We start from the raw sequence: 25,439 nt of genomic DNA, 5'->3' as shown, positions 1-25,439 counted from the left end.
ACTCGATACGACATTTATAATGAATTAATGAAATAATGTACTAATCTTTGTCTAGGCTAAGGTGACTCTCTGCTTCTCCAGTTGCCGCGATATCAGTTTCTGGTCTGCGGTTAACTTCTCACCTCTGAACCTTTTATATCTGCAACAAAACACAATCCATATTAATTCATTTCCTCTATTATTGAAACGTGGGCATAAGTGCTTTCTTATGTCCGGTTGATACAGGTCACATTTCTCAACCGATTCTCGTGATTTTTAGGGTTCCGTACCTCAAAAGGAAAAAACGGAACCCTTATATGATCACTCGTGCGTCTATCTGTCTGTCTGTCCGACCATTCCCCCCTTTATTTCCGAAACTACTGGGTCTAGATTTAAAAAAAAATACACAAAATAGTTCTTTACCTATAGATGACAGGAAAACCTATTAGAAATGTGCAGTCGAGCGTGATTCGGACATAATGTACGGAACCCTTGGAACGCGAGTCCGACTCGCACTTGGCCGATTTTTTTATTGGAGGCATGTATGGTCGCAGGGTTTACAGCACAGTGCCACGAAAAATGAAGTGATAAAATAATTTACTATAAATAAGTAATTCTATTGAAAATCCGTCAAAAATAGAAAAGTTACATTTAAAACTTTCTATTATTATCTTTAACACAAGAAGTTATAATATGGGTTCAAAACACCATGTGAACCTTTTCATATATTTTTCGTCGGACAGTTATTGAAATACATCGACTTTTTGCTGGGACATCGGTTATCCGCGAACAAGACCATTGTAACCTACATCAAAAGTCTACCTATGGTAAACAAAATAAATTCAGGACAAGCCCGATAGCAAATATGATTTAATAAAAATAGCAACGTTCGCAACAAATGCAACATACATCATATCGTAGAAGACCCTCTGTTCCTTGGAAAGCGAAGGTTTGGTTTCCAATAGCGCGCTCCGTATGTCCGACTTCCGCACCACTACTGACTGCAAGTCTTTCTCCACTCCACTCAACTGAAACAACGAACTTACATTAATGATTTCAAATTATCAATCAATCAATCAATATTTTATTTGTCATAATATATCTGATTAATAATACTTGCGTATTCAAACTGCATGCAGGTGTACAAATATTGCATCCTTCTGTATAATAATACGTTAATACATTAATAATATTTACACATTATTGATATACATTACACCTGTAACAGGAGCAATAAATTTAACAGTAAGCTGTTGTTAGGTTAGTTCATGTTGTCTCTTTCGCTCCTGTACCGATCCTGTGCATTAAATTGTTACAACGCGACCGCACGGCTTTCATTTATCACAGTGGCGACGAGGATGGGATGTTAGGTTAGTTCATAATATTGTCTCTTTCGCTCCTGTACCGATAGGCTAACCAGTGCATTAAATGGTTACAACGCGAGCGCACGTCTTTCTGATAAATGAAAGACAGTGGCGACGAGGATGGCATGTTAGGTTAGTTCATAATATTGTCTCTTTCGCTCCTGGCCGCATAGCCAACGTGCCAATCGCTAACGCTCCGTAGCGAACGAAATGCAACTGTCACTGTCACACTAATAAGGAAGAGTGATAGAGAGACACAAAGCGATTCGATGGCGAAGCGATAGCGAATGTCACCTTGGCTAGGCCGCATCTACCGATAGGCTAACCAGTGCATTAAATGGTCAAAACGCGAGCGCACGTCTTTCATTTATCACATTTGTTCAGCGACTTTTAAATACAAACTTGTAAAGTTTAAGCTCACCAGCTGTTTCTCTAGACTTCCAAGTTGCGCTGTGACCAGTAGACTCTTGAGGTCCGCCGGCGAGTACCCCTCGGTGGCCTCCGCTAGCTGCTGTAAGTCCACATCTTCCTCGATTACCACGTTTTTGCTCAGCGTCTTAAGCACTTCGAAGCGGTCATTCTGTGGGACATGAAACAAAATGTGATAAAGTACCTACGTTATTACTTAATAATGATTTTATCATTTATTTATCGTTATTGATAAACGTCTTTGGTTACAACCAAACCCCGTTATCAACGTTGCAATTCACTGAAAATCTTTGTTGGCAAAAGAATCTAGCGCAGTTTATATGCTGGTCTAATACGCCTGCCGGTGTAATAGGGCCGAATAAGTCATTGCGAGTGGTCGCAGCGATTACTGTCATCACGCACCATACGTTCAGCTGACCTAATAATAATCTAACAACGAGTTGTGTTTGATGCTAGTTGTACCTGGCCAGGCGGAGCTCAGTATATGTGCCGCTGTAATCTCCTCGGTCGCAGTAACACAGGGCCGATTAAGTCGGAGCGACTGGTCGCAGCGATTACTGTCATCACGCACCACACGTTTAGCTGACCTAGTAGCAGTCTAACAACAATACGAGTTGTGTTTGATGCTAGTTGTACCTGGCCAGGCGGAGCGCAGTATATGTGCCGCTGTAATCTCCCCGGTCGCAGTAACGCAGGGTTGATTAAGTCGGGGCGACTGGTCGCAGCGATTACTGTCATCACGCACCACACGTTCAGCTGACCTAATAGCAGTCTAATAACATTACGAGTTGTGTTTGATGCTAGTTGTACCTGGCCAGGCGGAGCTCAGTATATGTGCCGCTGTAATCTCCTCGGTCGCAGTAACGCAGGGCCGATTAAGTCGGAGCGACTGGTCGCAGCGATTACTGTCATCACGCACCACACGTTTAGCTGACCTAGTAGCAGTCTAACAACAATACGTGTTGTGTTTGATGCTAGTTGTACCTGGCCAGGCGGAGCGCAGTATATGTGCCGCTGTAATCTCCCCGGTCGCAGTAACGCAGGGTCGATTAAGTCGGGGCGACTGGTCGCAGCGATTACTGTCATCACGCACCACACGTTCAGCTGACCTAATAACGGTCTAACAATAATACGAGTTGTGTTTGATGCTAGCTGTACCTGGTCAGGCGGAGCGCAGTATATATGCCGCTGTAATCTCCCCGGTCGCAGTAACGCAGGGTCGATTAAGTCGGGGCGACTGGTCGCATCGATTACTGTCACCACGCACCACACGTTCAGATAACCTAATAACAGTCTAACAATAATACGAGTTGTGTTTGATGCTAGTTGTACCTGATCAGGCGGAGCGCAGTATATGTGTCGCTGTAATCTCCCCGGTCGCAGTAACGCAGGGTCGATAAGGTCGGGGCGACTGGTCGCGGCGATGACTGGTCCCCGCGCCCCGCCCTCGGCGCCGTCGAGGCGCGCCAGCAGCTGGTTGACCACGCGGTCCGTGACGCCTGTGGAGTCGTGTCCGCGTCTGATGACAAGAACACGGGTTTTATTTCACGATTCCACTAGAGTCAAACCAATTCAACTCTGCATGGCATATGCAATGACAAACGGTGGTAATTTTTAGGGTTCCCAAAGGTTCTGAAAAGGAAAAAAACGGAACCCTTATAGGATCACTCGTGCGTCTGTCTATCTGTCTGTCCGACCATTCCCCCATTATCTCCGAAACTACTCGATCTAAAACTTTGAAAAAAATACATAAAATAGTTATTTACCTATAGATGACAGGAAAAACTGTTAGAAATGTGCAGTCAAGCGTAAGTTGGACTTAATGTACGGAACCCTTGGAACGCGAGTCCGACTCAAAAAATATGAAGTTTATAATGACACTACGTCACTTTCTTCTATTCTAATCGGTGCAAAGTAATAAACTTACAACACGCCGACTTACTTGGGCGCAAGACTATCGAACTCGTCGAAGAACAATATGCACGGCCGCTTCATGTCCGCTCTGAAACAAAAGGAAAATTTAACTGGACAATCCGTAAACAACTATAAAAAACCGGCCAAGTGCGAGTCGGACTCGCGCACGGAGGGTTCCGCACCATCAACAAAAAATAGAGCAAAACAAGCAAAAAAACGGTCACCCATCCTTGGATGTCATCCTTGGGGTCAGTACTTGTACTGACCCCGCCCGACGTTGCTTAACTTCGGTCAAAAATCACGTTTGTTGTATGGGAGCCCCACTTAAATCTTTATTTTATTTTGTTTTTAGTATTTGTTGTTATAGCGGCAACAGAAATACATCATCTGTGAAAATTTCAACTGTCTAGCTATCACGGTTCGTGAGATACAGCCTGGTGACAGACGGACGGACGGACGGACGGACGGACGGACGGACGGACGGACGGACGGACGGACGGACAGCGGAGTCTTAGTAATAGGGTCCCGTTTTTACCCTTTGGGTACGGAACCCTAAAAAATACTAAGAACAACTTAGAAAATATAGTGAAATTATTCGTTTGTTTCGGTCAATCCACTTCTATGTCACCTAAGTTTATAATTCGACCTGTATGAGTGAGACGAGCATACTTGTCAAACACGTCGCGGACTGCCTTCTCGCTCTGGCCGATGTATTTGGACAGCAGCTCGGGCCCCTTCACCACGACGAGACTCATGTTGTGAAGTCTCGCCAGACTGGACCCGATGTGGGACTTGCCGGTGCCCGGGGCTCCGTATAAAAGGATTCCGCACGACTGGGACGGGAACAGGGCCGGGTACTGCGAAAAAGCAAGATTTTTCAAATGTATACACCAATTTAGTCTGGAGAATTTTGCCTGTTTAACACCCCTATAAACGACTTTTGTGTACAGTCAGCAGCAGTTGCTAAGCGGGCGAGGTGTTCAAAATTATCTTGACGCGACTTTATTGTTAATAGAATAAGAGCGCGTCAAGGTAATTATGAACACCTCGCCCGCTTAGCAACTTCTGCTGCTGACTATAGCTGCAGTAAGATTTTGAAGATTGAATTTGCATTGTATAGGTAAGCCAACTTTTAAGTGTCAATCGTTGCCATGGTTACGGTTAGTTGTCCAGGGGAAAATTAATCTTAAAATCCCGATTTTATTGTGCTACTATTGTCACTTGGGCAACGACCCAGAATGACAGCGCAAAAAAAGTTCATTCATTCATAAAGGAATTTGTGTTTAGCAAAAATCTTTGCAATCGACTGAGTTTTTCCTTTCTGTATATTTTGAGTAGGATATTTTTACAATACAATAAAAATATTTTTTTGCAAAACATAAGCACAAAAACTATACATCTCTATATGTACATATTGTATGGGTACTACAGACGATCTTAGTCCTTTGGGTTTAGCGTAGTTACTCACCATAAGAGGCCAGAAGATGCATTCCGTGAGCTCCTGCTTAACTCCCTCCATTCCCCCTACAGAGTCCCAGATGTCAAACGCGTTGTTTTTCTCTGACGCAACCGCGCTTTCCACTAACCGCGGCATGGGTTCCGATGGCTGAGACTCTGTAACAGTGCCATGTGTAAAAATAGTTAGAAAGCGAGTATATAATGAGCTAGCTTTAAACTTTAAAAAAGTTTGAAAAGACCGAGATACGAGTATCTGAATGTACCATCACGGTCCGCGGATGTTGCACCATTTAGGGTCCTATACGCACGCTATAGCATTTCGAATTAAGCAAGAATCCTAAATGGCAATCCCGTGTGATGGCTGTACCTCAATATTTAGACAGAGTTATCTCGACTTGAACTCGCGTGTCCAGGACACCAGCTCCCATTTGAATTCCAACTGCTGTTGTCTCGGTAGCTTAGTTGGTAGAGCGGCGGGCTGGTATCCCGAAGCCGCGAGTTAGGGTCGCACCCGTGAGACAGAACTTTCCTATTTCTCCTGTATGTACGACATCGGTTATGTCCATCGTCCATCGACATACGTTATGGCATCATTACGGCGTGTCTGCTCAGTACAAAATTAATTTACTAGTATGAAGAGATTTGTCTGAAGACTAGCCGACGATATGCCCTTTTTACTCACTTTTTTTCTTGACAGCTTGGAATATCTTCTTATTCAAATGGTCAGTGATTTCCCGTATACTAAACCCGGCGGTGGCAGCACCAAGTCTGGTGAAATCATCTTCTTCCACTAAGAATTGCTCCCTTAACTTATTGTTTATCAGATGTTTGAAGAGTTCCACTCTCTCCTCCTGAAAATTGTGGTCAAGGCATAGATACTAAACTTAGAGTGACTAGAGACACAACATAATTATTTGAATAAGCTGTAGTGGGATTGTCCTGTAAAATACTGCGAGTAGCAGTGGCGGCGCGTCCATAAAAGCCGACTCCCACCGGCTTGCCTGTTTTTGGACGTTTGTAAAGGAAATATGTAAGCCAAATTAGCCCCGGCTTGCTTGCTTGTATGAGTGCGTGCGTGCGTGCGTGCGTGCGTGTGTGGTGCGTGCGTGCGTGTGGTGTGTGTGTGTTGTGTGTGTGTGTGTGTGTGTGTGTGTGTGTGTGTGCGTGCGTGCGTGCGTGCGTGCGTGCGTGTGCGTGTGTGTGTGTGTGTGTGCGTGCGTGTGTGTGCGTGTTTGCGATGAATAATTATTTTTTTTACCTGTTGTAACTCTGGTATAGTAAAGTGCGCAGTGAACAACGGCTTGCCCCCGAACTGCCGCAGCGTCGGATGCAACTCGTTGACGCTTGTCGCCGTTAGCAACACAACAACGCCCGTGCAACTTTGTAGCAAGTGCTTTACTACTACCGCCAATCTGTAATAATAATGTAATTATTCAATACAATTCGATATCGTAACGTACGTGTATTTCCGAATACCATTTCCATTTAATACAATACAATACAATACAATACAATACAAATACTCTTTATTGCACACCTCAATAAAAGAAGACAATACAAATAAAACAGAAATACAAACAGAGGTAATAACAACAGGCGGTCTTATCGCTAAAAAGCGATCTCTTCCAGACAACCTTTGGGTAGCGGAAATTAATAAATTTACATATGTCAGTAGGTGTTGCAAATGCAATGAAAGAAACCAACCAATACCATTAATACCATTTTATTCATGTCGATTTTCGGAACATCCCACAAAAACAACACGGAATTAAACTCACAAAACGATCATTCTCGTCTCTTTAAACACGGAAAGACACAGACATCCATCGCCGTCAAAAGACAACGTTTTGTCAAAATTATGGTATGACAACACGGTTAGCGCAGAAGGGCCGGGACATTAATTGCAATTGTAATTAGTTTTATCCCCCATGTAATATATTGTAATTTAATCCATCTTAATTGAGTACCTGTCTGCATGTTAGACTTAAGTAACTCAACACCGATTAGTACGTAAAGTTTAACTGTTAGTACTAATTGTAAATAAAATAAACAAATAAACAAATTAAAAGAGATAGACATCCTTGCGGACTTTGGTCTCTGAGACTTACCTCTGATAATAAGCAATGTCTTGCCGCGAAGATCCTTCCAAATTCGATGGCACTAAACTATCAATATCATCACATATCGATATTGAGGGATTTCTCTCTTGACACAAAAGTATAGCGCGGCGTAAGGCCTCGGGAATGTCTTTCCTGTATTGGAGTCTAAGGACTTTTGGTCTCTATCACTTACCTCTGATAATAAGCAATGTCTTGCGGCGATGATCCTTCCAAATTCGGTGGCACTAAACTATCAATGTCATCACAGATCAATACTGACGGGCTTCTCTCTTGGCACATAAGTATAGCGCGGCCTAAGGCCTCGGGAATGTCTTTTCGGCCTCGTAAGGATCGACAGTGGAGTATGTGCGACCAAACGGTGAGGTCTTTTTGGACTATGTGGCAGAGGGCGGATTTGCCTGTGCCGCTGAGGCCTGAAAAAAAAATCTAATTTTGAGCTGAGTTTGGACCGTATAAGATATATTTAAATACATAATATAATTTCAAACAATTTTCGAGCCTTTTAAATATTGAACTATGGTAGAAATAAAATCTGCTTAAAATTTCTTTCAGTCTATAAAAATATGTCTGGATTTGTGTCCAAATGTATTTATTGGCCTCCTTGTCTATTGTGGTAAAATATTTTTCCAATACTGCCACCGCAACACTACCGTCAATTCTTGAATAGTTCGTGTTACCAACATAATACGAATAACATTATATAGAGAAAATTCCTGTCTCTCTTATTCTTAAATGCTTGAAAGAATGTTTTATGATTAGGACATTTTATCTATGCTCACTAATAGAACAATGTTTTTTTTTTTCTTGCTATGGTTCAGAAAAAAAGTTAAGAATACAGATTGAATAACCCGCCCCACTCAAATAATTAAAAAAAACTCACCAGTGACAAGCACATTGCTCTTTATCTCCGAGACATCTTTGAACATCGCCTCCCTATGTATCTCAAAGAAGAGATGCGACACGACCTTCTGAACCAACTCCTCCGTAGACTTCAGCCCTCTACAGTAATTCTTACAATCATACTCCAAACTTGACAAAGAAACTTTAGGAAACTCGAAATCCGTGTCACTAAGACATTTCGCTGAGACAGTACATTGTCGGAGAGATTCAGAATTCAGCAATGTATATTTTATTTTCTCCGGTTTCAATTTAAATTGTAGAAATCCATTGCAAATTTGAAGGTTTTGCTTTAACATATCATGATTGATAAGAAACTTTTTACCCGAATGTGTACTGTCTATGACGGATTTTTTAAATTTCTCAATTATGTCTTCTTCTTTCTCTGATTGTTCAGAATAAGTCACTATATCTACATGATCTGGCTGTTCTATATTATCTCCTATTATAGTAAAATACACTCTCATCCCATTTTCAATATTAATAATAGAGTTTAAAGACTTTGGTATAAGCACTGTCGGTATATGTCTGTTGTATACTTCCTGACATAGACTTCTAAAGATAATATTGTCTACGGGAACAATTTCAACACATAGATCGTTGATTTCTCTATGGCCATTTTCAATGTCTGTATCTTGAATTATTGAAGGTATATTTCTCATAGTAGCTAAAATAATAGTACTATCTTTATACTTAGCTTCTAATAAGTCTTCGTGCATAAAAACTGTGTATGGATGTATTAAGTTTCTTTTTCCATCACTGTCTATGGGTAGAGCTCGGAGGTATAACCTCTTTGGTGGATTTAGGTAAGGTCGGAGCATTCCTTGGTTGATGATTCCTATGTTATTGAAGCGGTTTTCTTTTTCTTTAGTTATATTTGGCGTGTTTTGTACTGGTGCCTGTAATCAGAATAGTTCTTAATAAAAATATCTTCTTCTTCGTTACCTCATCTTTTAACCCTAATAACAACAGGAACATTGCTATTTTGACCACAAGTGAAAAATTGCATTCCCAAGATACACATAGGTAGTAGTTATCATACACTTTAGACTCAGATTGCGAGTGCTAATAAAGGACATGTAGAGTGGGTGCCCTAGATATAATAAAAGAAAGAGTGGCCCACAAAAGTTTAGATGGTCAAAAGATTTAACAAAAGTCAGAGGAGGTAAATGGATGCAAACAGCAAAAGAAAGAAACAAATGGAAAGCTATGGAGGACTTGGAGGAGGCCTACGCCAAAGGACGAGTTGAAGAAATGTAAAGAAAAAAAAAAACAAATTAATAAATGCTATGTACTAGCTTCAATAATAAAGGCTAATCACAATTACAGCTCCAAGGACATACCGAAATTTTCTGAAGCGTGTTGAAAGCATCCACTTTGACGATAATCCTGGACTGGTTGACCAGAAGCCCGGTCTGTTTGGGGGTGAAGATGATGGGCAGAGAGACGGAGATCCAGACCACGCATTTCTGGCCGGACACCACCAGACGGAGCTGATCGAGGATTCGGAGCTGGAGTAGTTCTGCATTGTGTTCCTGGAGTCAGAGTTTAATCATTTTTCATTAACAATTGTAGGTTTACTAATGGCTTTTAGGAAGGTATTCGAGAATTTGGGGAAGACAAAGAAAGACACACACTCTTACACATTACACTCTTACACAATAGTGTGAATGTGACACATTTAAAAATGTATAACACAGAATTTGCATAAAGCTAATATTTGAAATGCCTAATAATAAAATTGGATTGGATTGGTCTTGAATAATATTTTTTTCTACTCCCATACTTTTATTTGTCATATAAAGGGTTGTGCACACATCTTTAAAACCCTACCTTATAGTTGTCAAGACAAGTCTTTAGTCTAGTCCCCAAAGACACATTTGTGCATGCACACTGCATCTTTTTGGTACTTTTCGATACTTCGTGTAATGACCACTTAAAAAATATTACATGAAATACATTGTTGCCAACCTTATGTTAAATGTCACCTCTGACAAATAAGAGTTCAACATTAACTTACCAATATCTCCTGATCATCAGGACTATCGGTATCTATATACAGCTCGTCCAGCACCTTAACATCCCCGTACGGAGACACAAACACCTCCATCCCCTCATCCAAGCCGAGAAAACGACCATGTATCGGGTTGCAGGCTAGGTGCCCCTCTGACACGCTGTTGCTGTAAACGACCCATAGGAGGAGCTGACGGTCTTTGAAGATCACCTGGATGCTTTGGCCCTGAAAATATTGGAAAAGCGATAAAATAACTGCTTAAAAAGAGCAGTTATTAAAAGAATACATGCATTCGTGAAAATCCTGCTATCTGATTAAGTTACAGAGCAGGCATGTTGCGGATGTAGATTTTTTGACATCCGCGGATGCGGATGCGGATGCGGATATTTAAAGGCTCACATCCGCGGATGCGGATGCGGATGCGGATGTCAAGATTAGGTACTTAGACAACGTCAAATATTAAATTTTTAGTATTTTTTTATTTAAAAAAAAACGAAACGTTTAGTATTTGAGCAAGAATATAGGTGCGTTATATTTAATAAACAGTAACTTGGCCGACATTTCTGGATCTAGACGATTTCGTTATAGGTAATGACGAAATTACCCAGCACTTACGCCGCCGCTAAGACGTTCCTGTACCAACTTGTTCGACATCCGCATCCGCATAAGCTCCGCATCGATTTTATGCGGATGCGGATGCAGATGCGGATGTCGAAAATAATGCGGAAGTTCCGCGGTTGCGGATGCGGATGCGGATGTTCGCAACATCCCTGTTACAGAGTGTACTAAAAATTTAAATATCTATTAATAATGGTTCCTTTTACTTTATAGAATGCCTGCAGAAAGGCATTAAATGTCAAAAACAGAAAACCTTTGGACTTTGACATTGACCCAAAATTCTAACAATATAAAAACAATGCACAAAACTCGTTTAAGTGTTTAGTTTTAATGAAATACATGTAAAACCTTGAAGGATATTTAATAATATAAAGATTACGTACTTACTATTTCTTATCGCAAATTGTTAAAACAAAGGATTAACCTTAAAACATTAAGAAGTCTGGTAAAAAACAGGTACTCTATAGAAACTTGCAGGACTACGTTGACGGGGTCAACTACTATACCTACCTGTTCATTATTGGTGCAGTATTTAGAACTTAAATAGGCAAAACAAGTCTTTTCGTGCGTATAAGTAACTTGCAATCTCACTCCTCCGAGCATTATATAAAACTCTAAACTTTGAATACTTGTATAGCGAAAAGTACTAGGATTAATTAAAGCAGTATAGCAGGAATAATTCAATGTAAATACAATATTTTACATAAATAAAGAATAGTTTTGTTATTTTAAAGTATTATTTATCTTCTGCCTGCGGTCTGTCATTACTATTAGTGTCAAAAGAAAAGTGTCACTGTCACTGTCAAATTATTGCACTCACAAATGTTGCCATGGGAAAAGCTCTGAATCCCTTCATTGCATTGAACGACGACGGAAGGCCGAGCACAGCTTTGTTTTTCCTTAATTCAGATTTGGCAATTTTGATGTGATAACGTCTTATAAATCGATTAACACCGGTAGCATGCACGAAAAAGTGTCATGTTGTGGACAGATCTCCATGGTAACGTTGTGGACGGATCTCCACGATAACGTATAAAAGTATGCAATTTTTCATCAATGTTTTGTTATGACGTTATCACGCAAAATTATCGTCCGTAAACCGACTTTACAGACAACCATAATATTTTTGAAGTGAAAACTTCTTTAGCGGCGCTGTGCACTTTTTGAGGTAGGGAAAAAATGTTAAACTCGAGACAGCGTAAGACGATCACGTGACCGTAAGATTTAGATGGCCACTCATTTATGGCAATCACAAAAAACTCAATCACATTATGTGAATACCATTAACAATTTAAGGGCAATATTTTATACTGGCACCATACCATCCGTTCTGAAACTTATTTTAGTATACAAATAAAAATAAAATATTTAATCAATTATTTCAAATTCAATGACAAAGAGTATATTTATTTAATTATGTCTGGGATTATAAAACACCTTAAATTCTATATATTTATTTTGAGAATGTCGCATAATTTTAGCATAAAAATTTCTGACTGCTCTTTTTAATTCGAACTAGAGGGTGGACTTTGAATGTGCCTACACGTTTCGTTACACCGATACATATGATAACAAAATTACTAAATTTTATTGCTTTTATTAAGGAAAAGTTTTGTTCGTAAATTTCAAATATATTTAATTTATTACAACAGTTGTATTTAAAGTGCGTACTAATCAAACATACAAATCTTTCTTCAAATATAAGTAACTCTAGGTATCTGTGTCTTTTAAGTTCCGTAGTTTGGAGCGTTAAATCACAAGCTTTTCTGCCATTGGTCAGGTGGATGCCCAATAGAATTTTAAAGCAACGGTTTCTGTCTGTGGTTGTTGGAGTTCAGTCCGGTTTCAGGCTGGACTTTCGTTAAGTTTAGATAATATTTTACATTTCTTAGCAAACAATCGGGACGTGCAACTCCTTAAATAACTATTAAACTAATACACAACGGCCGCCGCCGTCTAGAAACGTGAGTATTCACAAATCGTTAGATAACCGTTTGACGCTGTCTCAACGGGCGACGTTCGCTTGTTTTGCCTCCATTTTTAGACGGTTAGACGTGAAATTTTCGAAAGCCTTGTTTACATTTTATCATACGTGTTCTTATATTTATCTGTTTGTGTGCTTAGTGTTAATCCCACGTTGAAGCAGTGCACGTGAACTGGTTACCGTTTTTCAGTGTGTAATGGCGCCAACCAGGTTGGCATCTAAGCCAATCGGCGTCAATGAAAACTTGAACGGCATCCTGAGTCATGGCATCACGACGAGGAGTAAGCAGATGGCTACTCTGAAAAGCTACAAAGACAGTATGAAGATGCCAAACAAGAGGAAGGCCGACAGTCCCCTGAAAGATGCGACGGCGAAGCGAGCGGCGTTCGGGGACCTCACTAACGCCTTCAACAAATCCGCAGCCCCTGACAAAGCAGCGCCTCTCAAAAAGGTCACAGTGGAGTCTAAAATGCTTCCTTCACTTAAGGTTAAACAAAATATATTTCTGTTATTTTTTTGTACAGAGAGGGTACTCAATTTCTTGGTTTTCTTGACTTCTTTGGTGTAAAACATCACTAAGGATGTAGATGATTAACTATTAGACTTAATGATCATAAGGTAAGGCTATGTTCACATCCTGATACAGGTCAATGAACTTTCCCTCCAAAATTTTAGAAGTTAAACTATTCTCAACTGATCTTAATTAAAGTTAACTAAATATGCATTAACAATGTTAACTACTGTATAACCACAAAGAAAGCACATGTTATGATAACAGTCTTTTTTAATCATCAATGTTATTTTTAGAACATCAAACCACAAGTCACAGTAAATGGCAAAACATCAAAGACAAAACAGCTGCAAAGAGTAGCCACCAATGCCCTAGAGTCTGTACAGAAGCACTTTGCCAAGGACCCGCCTAAGCCTGTCGCGACTCGGGCCCAGAACGGCATCCTTAAGAACATTGAGAAAAAGGTGCTGAAGGAAAATCAGAGTCAGAATCAGAGCAACGCTTCAAACTCTGCTAAATCTATGAGGAGTGATGTCTCTGGAGAGCCTTCACTGTATATGACTGCATTAGAAAATATGTAAGATATGATTTATACCTGCCTTTTTTTCATTTGAAAGATTTGTTACAATTGTGAAATTTGAGAAAAAGTAATGGATAGAAATTGATGCACCGTTTGCATTATTTTTTTCTAAATTCCTAATTGTAGTAGTTTCACATAAATCATCAAAATTTGAATATAAACTGAAACCTTGACTTAAATACTTATCATCCACACTATTGTAATCAACAACTAAGTAAGATAAAGATAAGTTGGTCAGCATTGCTAATTATAAGAATAACTTCCTTTTGTTTGATAATATGTACTGGTTTATATTAGTATAAGTAGCATGTAAAAGTATCTACTGACAATAGTATTTTTCAAATAGCATGGGTATGGTGACAGACGTCATGTGTTCTCACTATATTACACCGTTACAGAAGCCCCTTAGACCCCACAAAAGAAGAATGCAAGGCGATCAGCGAGAAATTACACAAAGTCAACTTAGACGACACAGCCAACAAGTCCCTGGACGACGAGACAGATTTCCACCAGGCCCCTGCGGGAGTCGCGGACTTTGACAAGGAGAATTGGAACGATGTGTTCCAAGTATCGCAATACGCTATGGATATTTTCAATTATTTAAAAAATAGAGAGGTGAGTAGGATTTAGACTTATTTCTAACTTCAACGCTTGTTTATATTTTTACGCTACTTCTATAAAAGGAGGTGATTTCCTAATGTACAGTCTGCTATACATGCTCATTGCCGACTTATAAGTAGAGATAGGCCGAATATGGGCTAAAACTGCCTAAAACGCTGAAAACAAGTTCATACAGGTCTGCGATATGCACGTGTTTTTGACCTTTCCCCTGGACCGGCCAGGAATGGTTATGAAAAGGAAGGGAAGTCTGACCGCGAAAAGAATTAGTTTATTCGGTCAATATTCGACATTTCGAACCGAACTATTCGGCAGACTACGAACATTGTAAAATAATTATGCCGGATACCGAATAATTACCGAATACTCGGCCCATCTTTGACTTCTGTAACACAGGTCTTTACCTAGCTCAGAAGTCAGGGACTTCAAAACCCACTTAGTAACTTGTTTTTTGTCAATAAAAATATTTTATTATTTTTTTTTTATCTTTGTTTATAAGTTATACTCTTCCAGCAACTATTCCCCGTTGACGACTACCTAACCCGGCTGAAAGGCATCACCTCCTGGATGCGAGCCCTCCTCGTGGACTGGATGGTAGAGGTCCAGGAGAGCTTCGAGCTGAACCACGAGACGCTGTACCTGGCGGTGAAGCTGGTGGACCTGTACCTGACCAGGTCCTCGGTGGAGCAGGCCGAGAAGGAACACCTTACGAAGGAAGAGCTGCAGCTGCTTGGGGCTTCGGCGCTGTTCATCGCTTCCAAGTTTGACGTAAGTGTTAAACACTAGGCCCAAGATACACTTGTAAGTTTTACTTAAACTGTCATTCAATAGAACTTGCTAACTATGTAAACAAACCGCCATACTAAAATTGACACTGAATGTCAATTTACTAGTAACTTTTGTTTACATAGTTAGCAAGTTCTATTGAATGACAGTTTACGTAGGTAGTAATAGGGACTTTCTTTCTTCTTCGCGTTGTCCCGGCATTTTGCCACGGCTCATGGGAGCCTGGGGTCCGCTTGGCAACTAATCCCAGTAATTGGCGTGGGCACTAGTTTTACGAAAGCGACTGCCATCTGACCTTCCAACCCAGAGGGTAAACTAGGCCCCGTATTGGGATTAGTCCGGTTTCCTCACGATGTTTTTCCTTCACCGAAAAGCGACTGGTAAATATCAAATGATATTTCGTACATAAGTTCCGAAAAACTCATTGGTACGAGCCGGGTTTCGAACCAGCGACCTCCGGATTGCAAGTCGCACGCTCTTACCGCTAGGCCACCAGCGCATCATAAAGCTTCAGTAAGTAGTAATAGGGACACGGTTTCTATTTTATTTATTTATCGTATGGCAATAGGTACACACACTTATTAAATCAACACTTAACATTAAAATTGTACAATTCCGCATGTACAAACTCGGGTTTATTGTAAGGTTTTTAAAATCCTCAACTGGGCCATTATATCTGGTAAAGGGCACTGAAATACCATATGACATTCATTCTAACAAGTAGCGTTGCCCCTACTTACGTAAATATAACTTGCAAGTGTAAATCCGGCCTAAGTACTAGTTTTTCTTGAATGGCTATAAGTAAAGAAAGACGCAGCGTGGGATGGGCGGTGTATTTCTAAAAGATCTATACTCGTCAAATGAGTTCCTCTTTTCGGACTCTCAAACCGATTACTATGGAATTTATATGAAACACTAGCATGTGACGTCACAAGCAAATTACCTACTCTTTATAGTTTTATACGGGTTTTAAAATATAAAATAAATTGTGTCTAAAAATAACTGCTGTCTACGTTTATCTATTAATCTTCTGGTACTTTATTTCATGCATGGTGTAAAATAATTTGTTTTAAATACTGTTAAATACCCTATGATCTATCAGTTCAGTGTACTGTCATCAGTGTCTTTGAATAAATTTTGCTAATGCAGCACTTATTTGTTGATGCTTTGTAGGCATAATTCTCGCAAATTAAAAAGATGCAAATATGAAGAAAGATTATTAAAATAAATTACATGCAGGTAATAATAGTAAAAATAAAGCTGAATTTAACACGGCGTCTACTGTTTCATGTCTAATACTTAACCCAACTGAACCCTAGACAACACTTAATAGAATAGAAAAACCGGCCAAGTGCGAGTCGGACTCGCGCACGGAGGGTTCCGCACCATCAACAAAAAATAGAGCAAAACAAGCAAAAAAAACGGTCACCCATCCAAGTACTGACCCCGCCCGACGTTGCTTAACTTCGGTCAAAAATCACGTTTGTTGTATGGGAGCCCCACTTAAATCTTTATTTTATTCTGTTTTTAGTATTTGTTGTTATAGCGGCAACAGAAATACATCATCTGTGAAAATTTCAACTGTCTAGCTATCACGGTTCGTGAGATAGCCTGGTGACAGACGGACGGACGGACGGACAGCGGAGTCTTAGTAATAGGGTCCCGTTTTTACCCTTTGGGTACGGAACCCTAATAAAATATACATAATTTATTCGTAAGCACAAACAAACGAGACTATACATAATATAAAAGAAAACACAAAATAAGATTAAAGTGCCACGAAATGGCGTCATCTCGGCATGTTGCTGGTGGCTTCCAGCGATGGTCTTCCGATGAGACCCTCAAGTGAGAAGAATAGATGTGGTCTATGCCTTTCCTTACACCCTCTCTTGTTTCATTTTGCAGATTTTTAGGGTTCCGTACCCAAAGGGTAAAAACGGGACCCTATTACTAAGACTCCGCTCTCCGTCCGTCCGTCCGTCCGTCTGTCACCAGGCTGTATCTCACGAACCGTGATAGCTAGACAGTTGAAATTTTCACAGATGATGTATTTCTGTTGCCGCTATAACAACAAATACTAAAAACAGAATACAATAAAGATTTAAGTGGGGCTCCCATACAACAAACGTGATTTTTGACCGAAGTTAAGCAACGTCGGGCGGGGTCGGATGGGTGACCGTTTTTTTGCTTGTTTTGCTCTATTTTTTGTTGATGGTGCGGAACCCTCCGTGCGCGAGTCCGACTCGCACTTGGCCGATTTTTTTTCGACTATATTTCGCTTATAACTCTCCACCATTACTACCGGATATATCTGACAAATTATTTACACTTCATATTTTTTCCACGCATCATAAATAATCTTCCCTTTTCCCCAAACATATCACCAATTACCACACAATTCACTGTCTACTTATAACCCTTACTGCTACTAAATAAGGGCTACTCATGATCAAAAAGTACAGTCGCCACATGGGATTGTTACGCCATTTTGGGTCCTAGCTAAATTGGTTGTTTCATACTTACGCTATGGAATTTCCTATTTAGCTAGAACCCTAAATGGCGTAACAATCACGGAGCGTGACTGTACAAAGGGTGCAGCAACGTCTTCAAGACTCCCAATTTATATTTGCACCCCAATTTTATGTGCCAAATTGAAAACCACCCATGCAATGCTCTGAATTCTGTCCGTCTTACACAATGGCACCCCTCACTGTAAGGTCAGACTGACAATGTATTCATTTCTTATGCACCCTAAGCCCTCAGCTGCTAGTTAGCTGTTTGGTAAAAATCTCACGCCTTGACATTTGGTTTGTGGAAGGTTTAAGCTGTCTGTCATGTGCGAGTACAATATGACAGCTGATTTGTAGTATTGGTTCCGTAATTTAAAATTAGATATACAGGTAAAACTAGTATGGAGATCCTTAAAATGACGCTGACAGTTGGTGTGGCCTCTTTCTACGGTATAATGCTTCAATAATATATGAAAATAAGACCAATATGATTTATGCAGGTTTTGCTTATGCGTTTGCAGTTATTTTCCAAAACAAACTATCGTAGTCAAATTATAGGTATAATTTTGGAAGTGAAAACTTCTTTAGCGGCGCTGGGCACTTTTTGAGGTGGGGAAAAAATGATAAACTCGAGACAGCGTAAGGCAATCACGTGACTGTAAGGAGCGTAAGGCGATCACGTGACCGTAAGCCCCGTAAGGTGGCCACTCATAATTTAGATGGCATTTAAATCAATAAAGAAAAACTCAATGTTATTTAATATTTATGTTGCGGACTCCTTTTCAAGACTCTTTACCTATGTTCAAATAATTTGACGTTGTCATGGCAGTATGTAAATAAACATGTCAATGAAAAAGTGTGATCTTATTTGAGAATGATAATAATATAATTATAAGAAATAAATAGAATACCGCCGCTAAACGTATGTATCGTGTTATCGGGCGTCGGTAACATAGTGAGGTGAGTTTTCACTTCTATCGGCACTCCCGGAGTGCAACCGTTGTTGCTTGTTTTTATTAATTTTTGCGAATGGAATATGAAAACGTACAATGTGTACGACGTAGCAAGTATAACTTGGGACGTTGCGCGAGTGAGACATTACTTTTAACACATTCAGTGCCATAGTGAGCTACGCGCTACGAGCGTAGCCGATAACACGGGAAAACCCGTATGTAGCGAAAAGCGCCTACGAACAATGAACTCCCCTAGCGAGTCGCTGGCAGTTAATGTGTTAATTAACCCTGATTATCCCGCTGTTCAAATGTTATAATTATAACAAATGTTTAAAATTACCGATGTATTCTTGAGATTTATTTTATTTTATTCCATAGGAAAACTTACAGCTAGAGTACCTAACAAGAAAGGAGGAACAAAGAAACAGTGAGCAAAATAAAACTGACTGATATTTTATATTTTTAGGGTTCCGTTACTTTTAGGGCTCAAAAGGAAAAAAAGGAACCCCTATAGAATCACTTTGTTGCCCGTTTGTGTAGCCGCCAACAACATCATTTATTCTGTTAACGTAAAAAAAGATACGGACGTTAATGCCGCAAAAAACGTTTATTTCGACTCTCGAGGGACTCAAAATTTATAGGATACATCCCCAACGGAAAGGTCGGCTAGCTAATTCCAGGTCGACAACCTAGAACTAAATTACTAATTTGTACAGAAGAGCAAAATCTGGAAGCCGTATATTTTTATGTACGGAATCCTCGGTGGGCGAGTCTCCCACTTGTCCGGTTTTTTATCTATATATATAAACGTGAAAGACCTGACTGACTGACTTAAATCAACACACAGCCCAAACCGCTGGGACTAGAAAGTCCAAATTTGGCAAGTAGGTTCCTTATAAGGTCCACTAAGAAAGGATTTTTCAAAATTCATAAAAAAAAAAACAAAATTAAAAAAACTCTCCTGCGCGTGCGAAGCTGCGGGCAAAAGCTAGTTACTGATATTTCTTGACTAGTGCAATCGTCACCGAGTAACTTAACCTTTCTTCGAGTTTTAATTGCTTGTGTTGTGTTAATAATGATGTAATTGTAATGTAAGATATAACTAGTATTAACATGTAAGCACTAACTAACCGTAACAAAACAATATAAGTTCACATATAAGGCTAAGCTTGTTTAAATAATCTCCAAATATAGAGATTGTAACTGAGATTGATTGTACAACTAACCTCTTGATTGAAAATAAACAGATTAATTTTTTTTTTTTTTTTTTTTTTTTTCAGGAACGCATCCCCCCTCTAGTAGACGACTTCCTATACATCTGCGATGGCGCGTACACACTCAGCCAGCTGCTCAAAATGGAGATGACCATACTCCGAACAGTAGACTTCGACCTCGGCGTGCCGCTATCGTACCGCTTCCTGCGTCGCTATGCTCGGGTCAGTACACCGTACATATTCATTCAGGGGTCGGTAATATGGTTTTCAAGTGCCGTGAAGCGGCTCTTCAAATTACCGTAAATACTAACACAGACAGACATATTTGAACATTGAAAAACTATTTGCATCTCCAAAATTCCTACATCTGTTGATTTCTGTGGTGGCTTCGAGAATTTTCTTCAATAGTTTGCCACACAGCATCCTAGCACAGAATAAATAATAGTACTAGGTACAGAAGACTCACTCTCTAATAAAACGCGTCTGTTGCGATCAGCACAGATATGGCCGCTAGGTGGCGACAGCGCCACGCGCGGCTTATGGCTAGCCACCAAAATTGGTGTGGAACGGATGTACTTTTAGCTACCTGTAGCAAAGCGACGAAATCGCGGAGTGAGCCACGCCTGATCCTAACTAGATGAATCTTAACTATACTTTACCACCATACAATCGTAACATGTCGTTTTTTCTGGATCCACTTGAAATTCAAACAGACACGCTTATAGACTTTTTGTCTGTCTGTCTGTTTATGGCATTGGAGCTCACAAACCGATAAACCAATTGGACTTTGATTTTTATATAAAGAATTTGTGTTTGTTACACCAGCCATTATTCTTAGACTTCTTAGCGCCACTTGCACCACCCCACTAACCCAGGGATTCTACCAGTAAGTATCTTTTCTAATGTTACAGTGTGCGCGTCTGTCAATGCCAACATTGACCCTGGCGCGCTTCGTGCTAGAACAGTGTCTACTAGACTACGCTTTAGTACAACACTCGGACAGCAAGATGGCGGCGGCGGCTCTTTACATCGCGCTACGTATGAAATCTCTTGGACACTGGACGCTTACGTTGGAGTATTACACAGGTAACTATTATTGTTAGTCTATCTGTTAACGCCAATATAGACAATAGTCCGGTTCGTGCTAGAACAGTGTCTACTAGACTACGCTTTAGTACAACACTCGGACAGTAAGATGGCGGCGGCCGCTCTTTACATCGCACTACGTATGAAGTCGCTTGGACACTGGACGCCTACGTTGGAGTATTACACAGGTAACTAATACAGTGTGTTTCTTTCAATTAAAACAGACAATAGTCCGGCTCGCGCTAGAACCGTGTCTACTAGACTACGCTTTAGTACAATACTCAGACAGCAAGATGGCGGCGGCGGCTCTTTACATCGCGCTTCGTATGAAATCCCTTGGACACTGGACGCCTACGTTGGAGTATTACACAGGTAACTAATACAGTGTGCGTCTATCAATGAAAACGTAGACAATAGTCCGGTTCGTGCTAGAACAGTGTCCACTAGACTACGCTTTAGTACAACACTCGGACAGCAAGATGGCGGCGGCGGCTCTTTACATCGCGCTACGTATGAAATCCCTTGGACACTGGACGCCTACGTTGGAGTATTACACAGGTAACTAATACAGTGTGCGTCTATCAATGAAAACGTAGACAATAGTCCGGTTCATGCTAGAACAGTGTCTACTAGACTACGCTTTAGTACAACACTCGGACAGCAAGATGGCGGCGGCGGCTCTTGCATCGCGCTACGTATGAAATCCCATGGACACTGGACGCCTACGTTGGAGTATTACACAGGTAACTAATACAGTATGTGTATCAATGTTGATATAGACAAGTCTGGCTCGTGCTAGAACAGTGTCCACTAGACTACGCTTTAGTACAACACTCGGACAGCAAGATGGCGGCGGCGGCTCTTTACATCGCGCTACGTATGAAATCCCTTGGACACTGGACGCCTGCCTACGTTGGAGTATTACACAGGTAACTAATACAGTATGTGTATCAATATTGATATAGACAATAGTCCGATTCGTGCTAGAACAGTGTCTACTAGACTACGCTTTAGTACAACACTCAGACAGCAAGATGGCGGCGGCGGCTCTTTACATCGCGCTACGTATGAAATCCCATGGACACTGGACGCCTACGTTGGAGTATTACACAGGTAACTAATACAGTGTGCGTCTATCAATGAAAACGTAGACAATAGTCCGGTTCGTGCTAGAACAGTGTCTACTAGACTACGCTTTAGTACAACACTCAGACAGCAAGATGGCGCGGCGGCTCTTTACATCGCGCAGCGTATGAAATTCCTCGGACACTGGACGCCTACGTTGGAGTATTACACAGGTAACTAATACAGTGTGCGTCTATCAATGAAAACGTAGACAATAGTCCGGTTCGTGCTAGAACAGTGTCTACTAGACTACGCTTTAGTACAACACTCAGACAGCAAGATGGCGCGGCGGCTCTTTACATCGCGCAGCGTATGAAATTCCTCGGACACTGGACGCCTACGTTGGAGTATTACACAGGTAACTAATACAGTGTGTTTCTTTCAATTAAAACAGACAATAGTCCGGCTCGTGCTAGAACAGTGTCTACTAGACTACGCTTTAGTACAACACTCAGACAGCAAGATGGCGCGGCGGCTCTTTACATCGCGCAGCGTATGAAATTCCTCGGACACTGGACGCCTACGTTGGAGTATTACACAGGTAACTAATACAGTGTGTTTCTTTCAATTAAAACAGACAATAGTCCGGCTCGTGCTAGAACAGTGTCTACTAGACTACGCTTTAGTACAACACTCAGACAGCAAGATGGCGCGGCGGCTCTTTACATCGCGCTACGTATGAAATCCCATGGACACTGGACGCCTACGTTGGAGTATTACACAGGTAACTAATACAGTGTGCGTCTATCAATGAAAACGTAGACAATAGTCCGGTTCGTGCTAGAACAGTGTCTACTAGACTACGCTTTAGTACAACACTCAGACAGCAAGATGGCGCGGCGGCTCTTTACATCGCGCAGCGTATGAAATTCCTCGGACACTGGACGCCTACGTTGGAGTATTACACAGGTAACTAATACAGTGTGTTTCTTTCAATTAAAACAGACAATAGTCCGGCTCGTGCTAGAACAGTGTCTACTAGACTACGCTTTAGTACAACACTCAGACAGCAAGATGGCGCGGCGGCTCTTTACATCGCGCTACGTATGAAATCCCATGGACACTGGACGCCTACGTTGGAGTATTACACAGGTAACTAATACAGTGTGCGTCTATCAATGAAAACGTAGACAATAGTCCGGTTCGTGCTAGAACAGTGTCTACTAGACTACGCTTTAGTACAACACTCGGACAGCAAGATGGCGGCGGCGGCTCTTTACACCGCGCTGCGTATGAAATCCCTTGGACACTGGACGCATACGTTGGAGTATTACACAGGTAACTAATGCAGTGTGTTTCTATCAATGAAAACATAGACAATAGTCCGGCTCGTGCTAGAACAGTGTCTACTAGACTACGCTTTAGTACAACACTCGGACAGCAAGATGGCGGAGGCGGCTCTTTACATCGCGCTGCGTATGAAATTCCTCGGACACTGGACGCTCGCACTCGACTACTATACAGGTAACTTAGTCTGTTCGTATGTCAATATGAACATAGGCAATGGTCTAAAAAAAATTTAAACTGTTTATTTTTCTATAGAATAACATTACAATTACTTAGTACTAATCTTACATTTTTAAGATTATATGAACTAAGGGACATGGGGAGCAACCCCTATGAAATTATTGAATTACCATTAAATATTTTACATGCTACTGAGTCTTTTTACGTTTATCTCTATCAGTGCCTTTTTAACAATAGCCTTAATATTACTAGGTTTCTTATTTATGTTTTCAATTACATCACTGGGAAAGCTGTTTAGAGCTTTAGGGACGCAAGAGGACCAAATTCTATTACCATATTCATTATTATATTTAGTAGTCATCATAAAATTAAGTTCATTGGGTAGGTCTAGTTAACTCTCTAGTTCGTGTTATAACAGTGTCTACTAGACTACGCATTAGTAAAACAATCAGACAGCAAGATGGCGGCGGCGGCTCTTTAAACTGGACGCCCACGCCTTAGTACTAGAAAATAGAGATCGGAGCCATGCAAGTTGGCCGAAATTCACTGTGTAGAATATTGTACAAGAATCTTGTTCAAAATTAAATTTCTCTGCATAGCTATGCAAGAGTGTAATTCAGTAAGATATACATAGAAGGTGTCCGTGAGGGACAAAACATACGCAATGCGACGCAATGATTGGTCAAATTTATTTGTTATGGTGGGCAACAAATGAATTCGACCAATCACGGAGGTCAATTTACGGTGGGGAATAAAACAAGATGTGAGACTGTGACAAGGACAAACAATAATAGCGCTTTCGCTGCTACTCCTACTGAAAGATACATAAGACTATCCCGTTCTGTCAGTTATCCCCACCACTCATGCCCAATCCAGTTATACTAGATTCATGAAGATATACCATTAATACCAATTTCACTTATTCCAGGCTACACGTTTCAAGAAATCCTCCCCATCGTCCTAGAACAGAATGCATCGCTGCACAAGAAACCCAAATCCGCCATCAGCACCGTCCGCAACAAATACTCGCACCAGATTTTCTTTGAGGTGGCCAAGGTACCCCTCCTCGATGATGAGACGCTGAGCAGCTGAGGACACCATGGCACCTTACTCAATATACTCAGGTGGGTACGCTTGCTCTGATACAAACAGCAACACTTGACTGTACATCGGTGGACCTTATTACAAAAGGCATAAGGTCCACCAATGGATAGTTAACAGTGTGAGCGATGATACAGTATTATGGTATGGCCGGATAGTGGTAGAAGAAAGTTGCTGGTTAGTTAGAGCCACAGACAATCCAACTTTTAGACATAGAATAGTCGCGCTACCCCCTCTGCCACACATACGGTAGCGTTACTCCATCTTCGAGTCAATCCCGTGCCGTGATTGGTCCGTGTCTTTGAACGGACCAATCACGGCACGGGATTCGCTCACCTCGTCCCCCCCTCACCCCCGTATTTTTGGCAGCATCGGTTTCATGAAATAATTGGCCTAAGCTCAGTCTAGAAGTTGGATTGTCAGTGGTTAGAGCACGTTTATATTAACTCGACTGCCTGCTTCGATCACTGACCAGTTGAGACTGAAACACCCTTATATTGTCGATCGAAATTCCCAAAGAAAACGAAGCTTATTAGTGGAATGTGGATGTAAGGCGGTTATCACACTGGATGCGATTCGCACGTCGCTCCGATGTGCGAGCGGGATGTCGCTATATTACGCGCAAAGCGTTGTCTCACTCATCGGAGCGACATGCGAATCGCATCCAGTGTGATAACCGCCTTACAGTGTCCATATTTTTCATTTTAGGCA

General features: G+C 41.0%; 2 protein-coding genes across 2 annotated transcripts; one reads left to right on the top strand and one right to left on the bottom strand.

Moving 5' to 3' along the window:
* LOC134647766 (peroxisomal ATPase PEX1-like) lies at positions 1–11,490 on the bottom strand. The gene is made up of 14 exons (XM_063502063.1): positions 11,304–11,490; positions 10,182–10,400; positions 9,505–9,696; positions 8,145–9,060; positions 7,437–7,677; positions 6,403–6,556; positions 5,827–5,995; positions 5,155–5,300; positions 4,356–4,543; positions 3,715–3,774; positions 3,105–3,291; positions 1,765–1,923; positions 889–1,007; positions 1–139 (listed from the first exon to the last, which is right to left on the bottom strand). Exons 1-14 carry the CDS (start codon positions 11,394–11,396, stop codon positions 52–54), a joined length of 2,931 nt encoding a protein of 976 aa, XP_063358133.1. The 5' UTR covers positions 11,397–11,490; the 3' UTR covers positions 1–51.
* Positions 11,491–12,543: 1,053 nt separating this feature from the next.
* Positions 12,544–24,768, top strand: LOC134647765 (G2/mitotic-specific cyclin-B3). The gene is made up of 8 exons (XM_063502062.1): positions 12,544–12,757; positions 12,968–13,264; positions 13,585–13,865; positions 14,267–14,483; positions 15,000–15,254; positions 20,016–20,171; positions 20,861–21,035; positions 24,556–24,768. Exons 2-8 carry the CDS (start codon positions 12,974–12,976, stop codon positions 24,717–24,719), a joined length of 1,539 nt encoding a protein of 512 aa, XP_063358132.1. The 5' UTR covers positions 12,544–12,757; positions 12,968–12,973; the 3' UTR covers positions 24,720–24,768.
* Positions 24,769–25,439: the final 671 nt, after the last annotated feature.

Source organism: Cydia amplana, chromosome 5, assembly GCF_948474715.1.
Source record: "Cydia amplana chromosome 5, ilCydAmpl1.1, whole genome shotgun sequence".
Taxonomy (NCBI): Eukaryota; Metazoa; Arthropoda; class Insecta; order Lepidoptera; family Tortricidae; genus Cydia; species Cydia amplana.
This window is presented reverse-complemented; position numbering and strand designations above follow the sequence as displayed.